Below are 17,621 nucleotides of genomic sequence, written 5' to 3'. Positions count from 1 at the left end.
TGTTACAGATGTGGAGAAACCCGTAAAACGCCATGTGGCCAGCGAAACGCGAACCCACAATTGAACCTGTGTTCGGGGAACGGAACCGCTTGGCCTCTCGTGGGCCACCTTAGGAGTTACTTTATTTTTAAAATAAATGTTTTTATTACATTTTGTTCTTAATTCCATTAAAAATTATTATTATTATTATTTGTTTACTGTTTTGTTCTTAATTGGCAACTGTATCAACGGAGAATGCTATTGACTACATAATAATAACATTTAAACAAAATAACAAAATATTAAGTTTTTGCCATTCTTTTATTTTTAATAATTGTTTTGTTCTGACAGTTATTCTACAAAATAACTTAGTAGGAAATAATCCTAAAAATAATTATTCATAAAATCTTGTAGTTAATAATTCTTTCTGCTGTTCTGGAAAAACAGGTACAATATTAATAAACCATGACTGGAGAAAAATGGACTAAATACGATCCAATGCCATCTCTAGTCTAAGTTAATAATTATAATTTTAAATAAATATTGAATTTAGAACCTTCTGGAATAAAAGAACTGACCCGGGGCAGGGCTTGAACCCGCAACCTCCGCCGTAATACTAGTTTATTTGTTCAAAGCTGCATTTGTCATTCACTAAATTTATGTGCATCTGCAGCATATAGAGAATTACCAGTGTATCTGGAAGAATTAGCAAGAAATATTTACTCTTACCTATTCAGCAGTCCAAAGAGAATATCAGGAATTTCAGAAGTTTCCAGTTCAACTTAACAAATTTTTATATCCCGGCAATACTCGATGGTTGTCATTAGAAGAGGTAATAAAAAGAATTATAGAACAATGGAATGCATTAATATTGTATTTTACTTCTGAAGCATTAGAAAGTGGCTTGCCATCAGCATTGCCATTACCGGATAACAAAAATTTGAAAATTAAAAAAAAATGTTTACATTTTTATGTAGTTTAGCCAAGCAAATGCCTAAACGCTTTGCAAGTCCAAGCTTTGTTAGCAATTTACAGCTGCATGAAGCATTAGATCCATCCAAAAAAAGGCAAGGAATTCTATGAACTATTATTCCTCTGGCAAAGAGATTCCCAAACCTCGTATCTAAAGTTGATTTTGAAGAATTAAATAAAGAATGAGGAGCGATCACTCCAAATGAGATTGAAACTTTAAAAAATATTTAATAACTAGAAATATTTTGGCACGCAGTATCTAAAAAAACGGGAAATATGACAATGAGAATCGTTTTTCAACGTACAGTATTTCGGAGTTCATGATGAACTTAATATTACTACCACACTCCTGTGCTTCAGCAGAAAGAATATTTTCTTGCGTGACGAATATTAAAACGAAGAGATATAAACGCTCTACGGCAACTTTATACGGGTTATTACACACCAAAAGTCTATTGCAATGGGTGACAGCAATTCTTGGCAGCCATCTGAGCAGCTAATTCATAGAATTTTCAATAAAAAAAAATAAAAATAAAAAAAACTGGCGTACTACGCATGAAAATGATGAAAAACATTTTTAATAAGAAAAGATAAGATTTTTATTTGGTATGTTTTAACTTTAAAATTTGGTATCTTAAAATTTTTTGTGGTAACTCTGTCCTCGACTTTGACGTCAGCAGAGGAGACCTTGGCGGCCATCACGACTGAGTTTTCATCTTTCCTCAGTTTGCAGACAAAGGGGACAATAAATGAAAAAAAAATAAATAAATAAAATGCAATCGACTATTTAAGATTATTGTCGGTATCCCATTCTTGCTTCCGATTGAACCCAATTTTCGTAATTCCTCCCGAAATTTATAATATTTATTAAAACGAAAGAAAAATAAACGGTTCGAAAAAATATATATAAACGAGTAGGGACATCTGTTTACAAACGTAAATACTAAGTATCGAAGAAATAAATCGTACTTCAAAATAAGTTTAATTTATTAGATCGACACGAGTAATAAGTTCAAAGTATTTTTTACCGACGTGCAAATTTTTCATTATCAAAGATGCTTTACTTTTCGAGAACTTACGTCAAAAATATTTTTACACGCAGAAAAATTTAATATTACAAAATGAAATTCAAAGATTAAAGTTTTTAGTTCTTCCGCAATAAAAGAATTACGCGGCCAGCGGATAAATCGAGCGGCCATTTTTGCAGTCGGCAGAGAAAACTTTGGAGAGACTCAATCGATGCGGTAAAGCGATGGAGGTAATCTAAAAGAACGCGCAGAAAAAGAGAAATAAAAAAATTTCCGTTATTATTTACCGGCGAATACGTAGTTAAGACGCGCCAAGGCGTCGACCGGTTACGTATTTATTTTTTCTATTTAATAATTTGCGCGAAAAAGTGCCGATACCCGGGGGGATCGAAGGGGGATCGACGACGACGGTCTCGACACTCCCGTCGTAATCCGTAAAGGGATACTCGTATTGTCATCCGGCGAAGTAACCGTCAGAGGTCGCCGAGGTACCAAAATGAAAAATGGCTTCTACACCTGAACAAGTTGTGTGTACTCCGACCTTTGTTTTTCCAGCAGCATTTCCCGGTAAGTTTTTTCGTCGTTTTACGCTGGAAATCGGCGGAAAACGACGAACTGCGCCTTTCTACTCGACGTAATTGAAGGTTGAGATTATTCGTGGCTTGTAATTTGCAAAGTTCGCTTGTTAGGCTTAATTGTTAGGCTTCGCTTCTCTCTTCCCTCGGGATAAGATTCTTTGAATGGATTCGCGGCACATCGTTGTTTGCTTTCTTTTCGTTTATCCTTTCTTTGCATTGTATCCGTCCAAATATTTCTTTGCAGCCGTTAAACGACGCCCGGGAATAAACTCTTCGTTAATGATTATTTTTGACACGTGATTAGTGACGTATGAATTTTCGATTTTCTTATTCTTTAATTATATCGGTACTCTTATTATTTAAAATGTAAATTTTTAAAATTAATCCGGTCGAAAAACTCGTTAATGTTACGAAAGCTTTAAGAGGCTCATACTCGTTTTATCAAAATTGAAGATGATTCCAGAGACTGTTGGAAAGACAATTTTGACAGATACTTTTAACGCCAATTTTCACTTTCTGTATTTCTGTTATTCTGCATAATAATTAATGCTAATAAGTGACTAAATGAGAGAATATTGAGTATTTGCCACGCGGATAGGAAAATAAATTTAAGATGTGATTACGAATTAGATTTATCAGAGAAAATATTTATGTAAATGCAATAATAATACACGGTGGTAAATGTATTTATTATCTTTAAGCTTTGGAAATGCCTAATCGGCATGTTGTGATTTGGGCAATTTGGATAATTGTCGTAGTGGTAATTGGATGAATTTGGCTTGTGGCTGGGCTCCTCGCGGGTTACTGGTATTATTGTTGACCGTGGCGATTGGGCCTACCAGATTTCATTTTTGCTTGGTCCTTATGGGAGGGAAGGAAGAGAGGATGAGGGAAACCTGGATTTGAAATTTTGTGCATGTTTTGTGTGGGACTGACGTGTCTAAAATGTAACTCTATTTTTTTTATTTTTGAGGTTTTTTTTGTCAAATGCATGTCGGTCGTGTTTCCGAAAGGCACCCTGTCAGACATGCTCCTGGCCAAAACATTTTTTTGCCTGCCGTGCCGTCCACGGGTCTGGCATGCGATATGCCACACCCGTGAGGTTAGCATAGAGCGGTGATTCTCAAAGTGGGGGTCGCGAAAAATATTTGGGGGGATCACTGAAAAATTGATGCCAGATCAATTTTTTCAAATATTTTATAAATTTACTATGGATTCATGTTTAGAAATAATAAAAATAAAAAATATATAAAATAATTTTTACTTAAATAAATTGCACATATAAATAATAAAAATAATATAAATATTTAAATACGAGCCTAACCCCCTCCCTCCGGGATGTTTTTTGACACATACTTATTCTTCGGGGGTCCTTTGAAATTTTTAAGTGCAGAAGGGGGGTCGCGGTCCAAAAAGTTTGAGAAACACTGGCGTAGAGGTTTCAAGGGTATTTGCATGTGTGGTAGAAGGGAGTGATGCTAGTGACAATGCTGCTAACTAGAATAATGATGGCTGAGAAAGGTATTTTCTGACTTAGGGTGATGGACGAGAAAAGGATAAATGACGAGTACTGTCGTGTTGCGAATTCAAAATGGTTAATCCTGGATGGGTACTGCTCTGTAATAGTCAGAGTGACCGTTGTGTGGCATTTACCACTTTGTGTGATGTGATGTTTTTATTGCCTGAAAGAGTTTTTATTTTGCTTTATATGTTGTTTTGAGTGTGTTTCGAGTGTAATAAACAAAAATAAAAATAAAAAATAAAAGTTTAAAACACAAACATAACACAAACCTTATGTAAACATTAACATCACAAACCTGGTATTTTTCATTGTAACGTGAGTTGTGCAAAGCAGTACTCTAAATGTTATGTTAGCATATGTTGCACATGCAAAATTTCACCAAAAACTAAGAAAAACTGTTTTCAATAGTAACGTCGAATTTTGCTTTTAAAAAATGTAGACTCAACAGAAAAATTTAGAAAAGATCCACATTTTCTAACTTACTTGAAAATATGTACTTTTTCTGATCCTCTGAGAAAGGATGGTAAATGTGTGGAGTATGTTAAAAGAAAGGCGTGATCGAAGTTTACCAAGGATAACCTGGTGGCAAGAGTAGCTTGGGCAAAAGAGTGTGCCATCAAATTGGGTGGTTTGAAAGTCCAGATTCACCCAGTGGTGAAGAAGATGGTCATGAATAGATTGAAAGAAGAATGGGGAAATCTGTAGTATTTGCTGATGAAAAGAAATTTAATTTAGACTCAACTCTGTTCAAAATGTTTAGTATTGGAAGATCTACTTTGAATACAGGGGAATGGCCACTTCGTTTTCTTCTGTTTTTAGGCAGAGAATTGCTCACAATGACTCTTCTTTGGAACAAAAAAAACCAGTATAACAAAATTGGATATTCTTGAACTATATTCAAATGCTCAGAATTATATCAAAAGAATTAAGTGCTCAAGACGCCCATCTCGAAAAAGACGAAAATGTTTAGTACTATTAGCAAGAAAATGTGTGTGGTTGGGAGGCAGTATAGTTTGGTTGAAGACTTGAAACAGGCAATTGTTGAAAAGTTGGAAGAAATTAGTGAACTCTACCTCAAAACATAGTTGCAACAATGCCTGAAAGAGTATTCAATGTTGTAAATAGGCATGGAAGTTGTATTGTATACTTGTTTTAAAAAGTATTCTTCAAAATCTATTTCAATGTATTGTTTCTAAATTAAAATTTCAATTATATTTGTTTTATCTTGCTTTTATTTTCTGAGAAGTGAAACAGATGATATTCAGATCAGTCACATTATGTTAGTCATAGTTGCAGATAATAAATTATTTTATTATTGTACAGGTTAATAATGCTTAAGCATCTTCCTGTGCTCCATTCTGTTCTGTCTTGACAATCCTCCTCTGTCAGTCTTTTATACTCCATAACTTTCGTTACTTCCTCCATCCATGTAGTCTGTGGCCTTCCTCTCTTCCTTCTGCCTGCCGGAATCCATTTCAATATCAGTTATGGTAGTCTACCTTCTTCCATCTTCTGAACATGGCTGCCATCTTCTGAACATGGCAGGTTAAGCTATACACCAGTGGTTCCCAAAGTGGGTGCTACCACCCCCCTGTGGGCGGTGAGTAAATCTAGGGGCGCTGGAGGCAGGGTACTGAACGGTGACCAAAGGCAAAAGTTGGGGTCACTGACAGCCGTTCCCTTTCCTCTGTTAAATGGATAAGAGGAAACATTGTGTTTAATGGTTTCCAGATGTTGAGAACAATGTACGGTAAGGGCACAAAGTGTGAGAATCATAGAAAAGTTGTAGAAAAGTATAAAAGAATATTTCCAATCCTTTCTCACACAAGAGAAAATGGGTTAGGGGGTGTTGAGTATAACTTTATGGAACAAAATGGGTGGTGGATTGAAAAAGTTTGGGAATCACTGCTATACACCAACCAAACCCGAATATAATCGGGTGAGAATGGCTATAATATTAATAATGCCAGGCGCCTAATGTCTACCTCTAATGCCAAATTGTCTGTTAAAGTATTAATATTATAGCCATTTCTCACTCGATTATATTCGGCTTTGGTTGGTGTATAGCTTTACACGTATCAGGTGTAGTAAAGATGTTTGATTATTCATACCAGGTTAATTGTCTGTTATGGATATAATCGACTATAGAGTTTTGATAATCCATTTGTTCCTAATTTCCTCATTTCTTACTTTATCTAGTTTTGAACATCAAGCGGATCTTCTCAAAAAGTCCATTTCTATGAATTCTAATTTAGATTTTGGATTAATTTAAATTTTGAATTTAATACCCACACTTCTGCTCCATGTGTTATCACACTTAGACCTAATGATTTATGTATGTTTATTTTTGTTGTTTTAAAGATTTGTTTATCCCATAAGATTCCATTTAATCTTCTTATCATAGATCTTCCTTTCATAATTCTGTCTCTAATTTCAATTTCCATCTGACCATCATTAGTAATTTTTGTAACCTGATAATCGGGTTAAGTACAGAGCTACATCAATGAACAGGTAAATACATACATAATTACAGAGAGATAATGTACAAACAGTATGATAATAGAAAAAATGGTATGAACAGATGATAAGATGACCAATACAAACCAACCAATATGATAATTAGCTTGAGAGTAGAATAACAACATGTACAGTAAAGTTTAAAAACAAAGGTACAACTTAAACTGGTGAATAGAAAATAATTATAATATTATTTCACAGATATATGATGCAGCAGAATGAGAAATGTTATGTTCAATAATGGGCAGTGAGCAAATATAGTCTGACATAGACGTATGGCCAACTTAATGAATGACTGAGTGTGTGTGATACTTATGAATCAAGTTTTTGAATGCTTTGTAGGTGTCATTATCCTTAAGAAAGACATGAAGATCACATGGCCAATTAATATCCCTCTGGCTAAGAGCAAGCTCATGTCTAGTATTCTTGGTCATTGGACACATGTATATGTAGTGCTCAATCCCATCATGGCAATTACAGATGGTATAGATGTCTGTTGCTGATTTGCCAAACCTCTGCAAGTAGGCTCTGAATCTCCCATGTCCAGTTAAGAATTGGGTGGTTTGAAAATCCAGATTCATCCAGAGGTGAAGAAGGTGGTCATGAATAGATGGAAAGAAGTTCCTGGCAAGGCCATTGTAGCTATCCCATTTCTGCTGCCAGAGATCCAAGATGTAGTTCCATTGTTGAAGCTTAAGAAGAGAGGCAGGAAGCACTGAATACTTGAAAGGGCCAGAGGTGCCAGTTGTTGCAGCCCTCCCTGGCAAGTAGGTCTGTATGCTCATTACCTAGAACACCCTGATGACCCCTCACCCATTCGAGCGAATAGAAATTCTGAGTAGAGGGTATATGGTTTAGAATCTTTTTAGCTAGAGGGTGAAGGTTGCTGGGATTCCTGAGTGCATTGATTGCTGAAGCACTATCAGAGCAGATGATAACTCTACTTCCAGTCAGATTGGCTTCACACCATTGAACAGCCATGTAAATGGCTCAGAGTTCTGCCTGGAATATAGAGCAGTCAGGATGAAGAGGTCTAGAGTTCTGATAAATTTCCTCTTCATTGGCAAAAACAACAAAGGCCGAGCTCATGCCTTCTGCATTCTTTGAACCATTTGTGAAGATTGTATAATCAGCAGCAACTGTAAAGGATGTGTTGAACCCACGTCTCACTGCTGGATGAGGGTAGCAAACAGGACATCAGTCTCATGGGTGCCTTCAGCATAAGAGGTAGAGTTCATAATGATGTCATAGCCTTTCCTAACATGATAAGTACTAATGAAATGTACCTTAAATGAAGATCCAGAGGTGGTTTCCTACTGATAACCTGAAGTGAATAATTCTTGTTGGTAGAGTACACTCTGGTAAGCCTGAGAAGGGCCCTATGCTGAGCAGATTGAAGATGGTGGTAGTTGTGACTGAGAGAGACAGCACTTTCCCAGATGGCCACAGCATATGAGATAATGGGAATGAAAACTGCATTGTAAATACAGTTGAGGGCAGCCTGATTTAGCCCTCAGTGATTTTTAGCAATCCTTTGTAAGTTATTGAAAATGAGAGTGGTTTTATCAGTAATCTGATGGATGTGGAGACTTCAAGACAGTTTATGCTCAAGAATAACACTCAGAAACTTTAAGTGAGGGACAATGTGAATGGATTGACCTTGCATCCTGATGCATGGAGTGCGAGGTTAAAGATGGTTTAGTGAAGACAATACCTTTGGTCTTGTTGGAATTAAACTGGAGCTTTAACTAAAGGTGTGGGTGCATCTTCTCCACTCACTGACCGCAGGAAGGACAGTGGCAGCCCTAGTCTCAAGCTCAAACCTCAAGTTGCCCAGAATAAGGAGGAAAGCATCATCAGCATAAGCCAGAGTATAAACATGTTCTCCAAAGTCAGTGTAAAGAAAGTCATTAAAAAGGATACACCATAGAGAAAGAGGGCTATAAGCAGAACCCTGCGGACTACTAGGCTCCGAATGATGGGAAAACCTTAAGTTGGCCTCTCTGTTAGAGAGGAAATTCCTGGTTAGCTGATAGAGGTTAGCTGGGCACTGCTCCCTCTCAGCCTGTGTAGAATAAGAGGCCACCAGGCAGAATTAAGTGTTCTCCAGGTCAAGACTGATACCCAGAACATATTTGAATGAGGAAAGGAGTTCACATACTTTGGATGTAAGGACCATCAAAGCATGCCATGCTGTTTTCTAAAACCAAATTGAGAAGGGTGAAGATATCCAGTAGATTCCAAATGCCAGGTAAGCCTGTTACACAAAGTTTGTCAAGGACAAACGTGAGATGTTGCGAGGTTGTTAATGGTTGCGGATGAGATTTATCCTTAGGAATCAGGGCAAAGTGTGCACTTTTCCAAGCAACTGGAAAAACACAATGGCTTAAGCAGAGATTGTAAAGATGAAAGAGGAGGTCTGGATGCCTCTGCCACAGACCTCTGACTATGTCTGCAATAATGTTATCAGGTCTGGGTGCTTTCCTGCCCTTGGCTCTTTGAATGATATTCTAAATCTCGGAATGACTAAAAGGCGAATCATCAGGAAAAAGTTCAGAGAGATCATGGTTGTTGCGAATATTGTTATGGAAGGGAATATCATCATCCACTAAATCTGGTGGACAGAACTGGTGAAAAAGGGTATGGACAGTGGTAGCCAGATCAGCAGATGGGGAAGGGCTGGATAAGTAGCTATGAGAAGTGATCTTTTCAGAGGAAAACTTATAAAGCCACAAGGATCACCACTGTTGCAATGGCAGAAGTCCTTCCAAGATTTCATTTTGGCAGCCTTGATGGCAACTTTATACCCTCTGATGCTGGAGATACTCCATTCTGTGGATGTCATGATGCATTGAGTCCTGACAACATTGATATCTGCATCAAAGGTTGTTACTGATGCTCCTCATCTGTGTCAGTTCAGGAGTTCACCAGGAAACAGGCTGTCACCCTCTGCATTTCCTGAGTATGTGAGCATCACAGGCAAAGTTAACTTTATCAACAGTGTCATCAATGAATTCCATAGCAGTAGCTTTGTTACTGACAACAAAGTTCCGGTCAGTGATATCTTTTAGCCTGTCACTGATGAGCTCCCAGTTGGCCCTGACAATCTTAAAGTGATTAACAGGGATGTAGGCAGAGATCCTAATGCTGTTAAGGGCCTGATCCAAATGACTATCCATATCCATTAACTCCCACGAGTTCAACAGAGGGCTAAGGCTTTTGGAGTAAAGTACGACATCCACCCACGAGCAACCACTGCTACCAGTAAAGGTAGTGGTGGTGAGAATGGATTGTTTGCAATCAGTAAATTAGATCAGTAAAATTAATAAATGTCCATTTGTGATTTGGGACGATATTCAGGTTCCTGACTTTGCCAAGCATGTGTTATCATTTGGACCTTCATACGCGCCTAAACCTCCAATGAACCGAGCAGCCTTATCTTACATCCTGGACTTAGAGATTCTCTTGAAAGGGCTCACGGAGAACCAAAAAGAGTACTATAGATGGATGGCGGCTTTTAAAATAAGAAAATCCAAAGAAACGAAAGAGGTTTATCACTTCCAAGAACAACTAAGGCGAACCATAAGATGGATAAAACGCAACATCATCACTATGGTTAGAGTCGACAAGGATAAACTGTTAGTAGTGATGAAGCGGGATACGTATGAAAAAGGCTTAGAAGAATACATTAGTATGACTCGATGTACGGAAGTGCAAGGGGTTTATATAGATAAATTACAATCGCGGGTCAAACGTTTTGCGAACACAAGCCTGGCCAAGAGAATGAAAATGGGAAATATAATAGTTGATGCTCCAGAGATACCGCGGTTATTTGCATTCGCAAAAACACACAAAAAAGCACAGCAACTCAGACCAGTGGTGGACAAGACTAAGGCCCCCACACGTATTCTAGAATCTTTTACTCATAAATTGCTCATCCCGCACCTGGAAGGATACCAATTCAATATAAACAACCCAGCAGAACTTGTAGAAAAATTGAAGAAGATAGCAAAACCAGCTTGTGCTATGGTCTTAGACTTCAGATCGTTGTTTCCGTCGATAGAACTACCACCTTGTTTTTGCGAACTAAGGGACTTTCTGTTTTCGATAGTTGAGGACAACACAATGCACCAACATATTCTCGAACTAGCCCATTTGTTATGCTATGGCTCTCTTTTCCAATTTAAAGGGATCACGTACATGCAAGGCAAAGGAGTCCCGATGGGCAGCCCGCTCTCGGGTGATTTGTGCGAAATGGTAATTAGGAGATTGGAAAACAATATCCTACCGCGATTCTTGCCCAGCATCTTGTTGTACAAACGTTACATTGATGACATTATTATATTTTGGAAAGTAGAACCGAACATAAAATTATTCCTCGAAGCCATAAACAGTAATCCGTACGGGCTAACATTAGAGGTGGAGCAGCACGACTCATCGAGGGTGCACTTCTTGGATATTGATATCAACTTTGAAGGAGCTAATATACTTACATCAGTATACCGAAAGCCTAGCACGTTCCACACATATATTCCTAGAAATTCATATGATCCGTTTCAATACAAAATAGCTGCCTTCCGAGCATTAGTGAGAAGGGCTCATACGCACTCCTCTACAAAAAAAGCGCTCGAAACGGAGCTCAATCATATCCAAAATATTGCTATAAGCCATGGATACAGCAAAGCTCTCATTGAAAAGTTGTCTAGAAGACATGAGAAGTCCCAAAAGGAAAATAATCAGACAGCACAACCATTGAATATCAGACAGGAAGAAAATGAAAGGATATCTATCACATACAATCCAGTGCTGAAATCCATTTACAAAACCGTGGCCAACCGACAAGGAATTAACATCGTGTACAGAAGATGTCAGACTCTCTTCAGAATATTAAGCAACGGCAAAGACCCACCAAACCCCGAAAGGCTTCCGGGAGTATATATGATACCACTAGAAGATCACAGGTGCGATAGACAATTAACATACATTGGTTCCACGAAACGTGCGTTAAAAGTGAGGTTAAAGGAGCACGAGTCAGACATACACCACGGTAGATACACTACGGCCCTGGCGACGTACGCGTCGGAAGAGGAGATAACGGTGGACCTGCATGCGGCAAAAATCATTATACCCAGCTATAACCCACAGCAATTGAAATGGCTAGAAGCCATGGAGATATTTAAGGCTGGATTACGTAGTACCTGTGTTAATCATAAGGAGGAAATGATCCTATCGAGCGCATGGCAGATTATGCTAGAAAACAGCGTTTAAAGGGAGGAGCATCGAGCATGCTCAGTACAAATATCCAGCTGCTGCACGTGCTAATATTCCGAAAAAATTCTAATTGAATATTTATTTGAATCTTAACGGCCTATTCGACGAAGACTGAAGAAGAGCCCAGGAGGGGCTGTGAAAACGTTTGCGAGTCTGTAAATAGAACAATTCTAAAAATAGAACGACACCGGGAAAAAGGTTAGAAGGGTTTATTTTAATCAGTAAATTATTGAAGGTAGCAAAGTCTGCCAATGCATCACCATGCTCATCTTATGTTGTACCCCCAAGTGGGGAGTGGGCATTAAAATCACCAACAATTAGGATGTAGACATCCTGAATATGATTGATGATGGTCTGCAGAAATTGTAGAGAGGAATTAATGTCTCTAATGGAGCTGTAGATATCGAGAACCAACAGTCTGAACCTGGGATAGTTGATTTTGAAACAGATCTGTTTGTCCAAACTAAGCTGGGGATTGAAAAAGAATGGACAGTTCCTTGTTAGCAATGGCGGCAGCTGCTCACGGGCACTTATCAGTACATTGAAGGATCCCATAAGAGGTACACAAACAGGCAACTTTATTTTTGCAGCAGTAAGGTTCTTGCACATGAGCCAAATCATAAGTGTCTAGAAGCTGATTGAGGTGACACGTGGCAATGATAGTGTGCAGGTTAATTTTAACCAGATTAATAGGGATTGACTGTGAACTGCTGTGTGTAAGTACTAATGTCCATAATCAGTCCTTTGAATGACTTGATTCTGTGTGCGAATGTAGACTGGGTACTCACGACTCATGCAGTTGTGTGCTCTATCAGCAAATCTTTCTCTATCACAGTTATAATAAGAGGGTGTTTGGTTTTGCTTACCACACTCTTTGTAGGAGTGTTCCCCACCACACTGACTACAGATTGGTCTCTCAGAAACACAATGATGAGAAGTGTGACTAAAATGACAACACCTGAAGCACTGCACCACTGATATATGGTCAGTCACCCTGCATCTAGTCCACAATAGGTTGCCAGTCTTCATGTCTAACAGTTTTTTCTGGACTTCCGGAGTCACCTCCAACACAGAGTTCAGATGAAATGGGTTACGTTTTCCCACAGCAAACCGAATAGTGGTGCACTGCATAAACTCATCTATTGACATTGAATTAGAGATAAAATGATTCTAGGTATAAATGGCCTCAAGAAGATCATCTTTAACAAGGTTCTTTGGAACTGATATCAACATAATGCAGGGTCTTTTCAGCTTGAGAACAGTGAGTCTCAATTCTGGAATTCTAACAACAGCAGTAGTGATAGCAGCCACATCGCTATTAGCGACAAGGTCAACAGCCACACCTCCTTTCCGAATTCTACAGTGTCTCCTAACCCCAATCTGAAGGTCACGAGGATTGACACGAGTGGTTAACATGCTTTTTGTGTATTCCAATGAGTCAGGCTTAGTGGTATTGTAAATAAGAATGGTTTGACTAGGTTCAAGTTGGGCAGAATCAGTAGCGCACTGAGTGCCATAACAAGTGATGTCACTATACAGTGGTGTGTTCTCGCTTGAGTCAGAATCAGCATTGTGGGGAGGAAGTCCACAACTGACCTTCATCAAGGAATCCTTAGTGTCTTTAATAGCTGTTCAAAGTGCTGCCTGAGATTTACCAAGTGTACGAACATCATCCTTGGTGGTCAAGAAGTCCAACCTGCATGACTTCCTCTCTAGTGGTCAGAACACCCAATTGATCTTGCATGGCATGCAAGATGGGGTTCAGTATTTCGCCCTCAGCCAGGTCAATAAACTTCTGAACCTGGGTAATAATGAAAGAATGGTTTTCTCTAGCATCAAGTTTGGAGTTTGGTAACTAGCCATATAGCCCTTAAGTTCTTCAAAGAGCTTATTTGCCTCAGCATGAAATTTCAACACTAGCTCAGTAGCCATAATGGAGAAAATAACTGAAAAATATGGACTGGCCTGCAAAAACCAAGAAAGGAGACACTAAACTAGTGCACATTTGAGCTGAAACAAGCTAGTGCACGTAATGTCAGATGGGAGCTAGAGCCATATGGCCACATGTACATGAAACAAAGGCCTTTGTTCAGCGTGAAAAATCCGACCTTAATAGCTTGTGACAAAATAAACTGACAGCCGTGAAACTAAACATATGTAATGAAGAACTTATGAATAATAATCTGCTTAAAAATGAAAAGCCTGAGCCAGCAAATAACAATGATATATGGATTGAAATGTGAAGATTACTGATGGCCAATATGCTAGAAAAATACAATTAAACCAATATAAAATATACCAATCAACGTAGGCTAAGATGTAGATTAAGAATTCGCAAAAGCTGACTACCTACAATTGATGACAGTTGAGAAATCACAACACAAAAATCATTATAAACTAAGAAATAATTTACCAATCACCATGTTGTAATCACGATATGATACCAGAGCATGAGCTGAATAAAATGGTATATAAGGCGCACACATATGATCTGTAGATCCTGAGCAATAGACGATCAATTATAGAGCCAAAACAATACCCTACATCACTGACCAAACTGCTCTGGCCTCCTGCCCACTATCCACATTGCCATGCTCCTTTAAAACTGTGACTCTAGAACTGCCAAACTCTGTTTGCTGCTTCTATAGTTTGGATCAACATTGCATTGCTTTGGCCAAAATATTCAATTTATCATTGAATATTTTGGCCAAATCATGGATAATTGGGCTCTAATCAACAAGATGAACTATTTCCTCCTTGGAATTACTGACCTGCATTCCCCAATAGCAGTCATCAAAGTCCTTGTTCAGTCAAAATGACTGAACAAGGACTTTATCCTGAAATCTTGGCTTGTGAATCCAAGGAAAACTTGTAAGAAAATTCTCAAATAAAAGGTTTTCACATAAAACTGAGTCTGCCTGAGTGCCATAGATACACCCACATACTAAATCTCACCATTTTGTACTATTCAAAGCAATGTACATTTTTTGAGTTTTGTCTGTTTCACAGAAATGACTTCAGGCCATGATGACCAATGTGGAGACCTTACACTGTTATCGTGTATAGGAATGGAGTAAATGCCAGACATGTTAAAAAGATTATGACTACTAATCTACTAATAAAGCTGAAAAAAATGGGCATTCTCTTTCTTCACGGTGTTCTAAAAATGGCCACTAGGGGCACCCCTAGCTATTATTTAAATTAACAATATAAATTATTTTATATTTTTACAGTATAATAATCAGTATATTATTATTTTTATTTGTAATTTAGTATGCCTCAATGCCTGCATTGGGCCTTCGACTTGTCATTACATAAAAAACTGAGCATATTAGAGTACATCTGCATGTGATAATATTTAAGTTGCTACTCTTTGTTTCTAAATGTCTTTGTATGCTGCAAAATAAAGAAGTATTTCAACACAACAGTCCATTCTAGGTTATGAGGCCTGTTGCCACCATCATATGCTTGGAAAGAATTTATTGATTTGTAATATCTATGCTAGCATTCAATACTTCTGATGCAATCAAACTCTCTTGTAGTATCTTGTGCACTATCTAGAGCAGTATGTAAATGCCCTTATAATTAATGATCTGAATGAAGAGAAGTTTATGTGAAATAGTTTGAAAGACAGATATAGAATGAAAATAAGACGATAACCTGGTTTATGATATATATTGGTATGGATAGCACTTCACTTTAAGATGATGGTAACATCCAAGAAGGAGGTGTCTGTATAGCTTTCTTGTTCTAATTGGAGCTGTAGACCAAATGGGTTGTCATTAATCAAATGGAGAGAATGTTGTACATCAGGTTTACTTTACCATGAGACGAAGATGCTAACATACCTCACATAGATGGTGATCTGCTGTTGAAATGTGGGTAGCACCATAGTTTCTAGATGGTATAAGACAAATTCACATACAAATAGGAAGTCAGGCACCCTATGTGTACTCCTCTATTTTGTATAAAGATCTTGCTATCAAGGTGAAGGAATAATATACCAAATGTGCAAGCTCCTGGTCTTCATAGATTTTCATCAGTTGCTAATGTTGGAGCACCTGACAAAGATCTATGAAATTAGATTGAAAACATTTTTGTCATTAAATTGAATTGCTGGAATTAAGAAAGGTGGTTTCTTTTTATTAACTTTTCTATTTGACAATCTGGAAATGACTAAATATCTTAAACAAGTCAATCTTCTTAAAATCTTGACATTGAAATTTTGAAGTTTTGATCAATTTGCTTTATATATAGTTATACATGTGTCTATTTTCTTTCAAACAAAACAAATCCAAGTCTAGGTTAGGTTGGGACAATATTACAACCTATTGTTTATACAGCTGCCTCCATTTACCAAGTCAGGGAGGTTGCATTGGGGGAATCCAGTTCAAGGTACTTTGTTTTCAATATTGTATAGTAGACATTATTTGCATGTTATTTAAACTATTATTACAACAATTGACTATAATAAGCAATTATTTACATATTTTCACTTATTACATAACAATGGAGGAGATATTGATTTTCATAAGAAATTTAAAACTAGACAGTTCTGACAAGATGCATAATCGATTAAATAATGTCAAACAAGTAAAAATTAGCTAATTAGAATGAAAACAAGCAATTTTACATTTGTTTACATTTTGTCTGCAATGATGTAGCTAAAAAAGGGCATTGACTTTTGTAGCTAGACAGTTTTGACAAGATACTTATTTGTTTAAATAATGTCTTTCAAGATATAAACAGTCAACTACAGCTTAGCAGATGTTTCACAAGAGATTTTGCAACAAATTATCTACTACAATGTTTCTCGTTACTTTACAATAGGGAGGGTTAAGTTTTGCAGAAAATTTATGGCAAGAGGGTGATGACAAAACAATTATTGGTTTAAATAGTGTCAGCTAACCAGCAGAGTTTGCCTGAAATGTAAGTATAACGAGATAAAACATCAAATCAAATGCAATGTCCCACTGGATAACTTCACATTCCCCCTATGCAATGTCATATCCAATTGGATATGTATGCATGTAAAGGGTTTAATAAAGTAATTGTAAGTATGGAATATGTCACTATGTGTACAGATTATCTAGAGAATAACCTAGTATTTGTAAATGTTGAAAACCTTCAATTTTCTTATGTTAAAATGTGTACTAATTAACATCAAATACTAGATTACTCTCTTGATAAACATCATCTAGAAACTGTTTTATGTAAAGTATAAATTCTGAATATTTAATCATCTCTGATTATTACTTAATCATAACAGAAGTAAATCCATGTTATATATTGAAGTAAATTTGCTGTTCAGAATTATGAGTTCAGCAAAGCTCAGCTCAGCCTTAACTGTTTGGAAATAACAAGCTGAGCTAAGGTCTTGACATGCAAGCTGTGAATTTGGACCAAAGCTGAGAGTTGAGTTGAGCTGAGGTGTGTTATAGCAAAGCCTATTTTTGAAATTAAATTGTTATGTATAATGACAACAGATACAGTTTGTTGGATATTTTTTAATTTATCTGTTGTTAAAGCACAAGCATTCAAATAAAAATTACTTAAGCATTAAACAATTAACTATAAACAATTTTTAGATTAAGAGAAATATTAAAAGTAATAAAGGGTGATATATTAAAATGATACAAATAACAACAATCATTTCTAGCAAAACTTGTACAATAGTGTCTCAATAATTCGAAATGGATGGGACTGAGTGAGACTACTACAAATTGCAAAAAACTTGGAATGTGGACCGGAGCC

At 37.2% G+C, this 17,621-nt stretch overlaps 1 protein-coding gene across 4 annotated transcripts in view; it reads left to right on the top strand.

Annotated features, from left to right (window-relative positions):
- Window positions 1-2,357: 2,357 nt before the first annotated feature.
- The window catches only part of LOC136990501 (zinc finger protein 2-like), a 65,360-nt gene continuing 50,096 nt past the window's right edge, over window positions 2,358-17,621 (top strand). For 2 of the 4 annotated variants that reach the window (XM_067288896.1, XM_067288895.1), the window contains exon 1: window positions 2,358-2,546. In XM_067288896.1, the coding sequence (XP_067144997.1) occupies window positions 2,483-2,546 (64 nt within the window). In that variant the 5' untranslated portion in view covers window positions 2,358-2,482. The remainder of the gene's footprint in view (window positions 2,547-17,621) is intronic. The other 2 variants (XM_067288899.1, XM_067288897.1) reach the window with 2 other exon arrangements.

The sequence above is a fragment of the Centruroides vittatus genome, unplaced genomic scaffold, assembly GCF_030686945.1.
Source record: "Centruroides vittatus isolate TY-2023 unplaced genomic scaffold, ASM3068694v2 scaffold_944, whole genome shotgun sequence".
Lineage (NCBI taxonomy): Eukaryota > Metazoa > Arthropoda > Arachnida > Scorpiones > Buthidae > Centruroides > Centruroides vittatus.
This window is presented reverse-complemented; position numbering and strand designations above follow the sequence as displayed.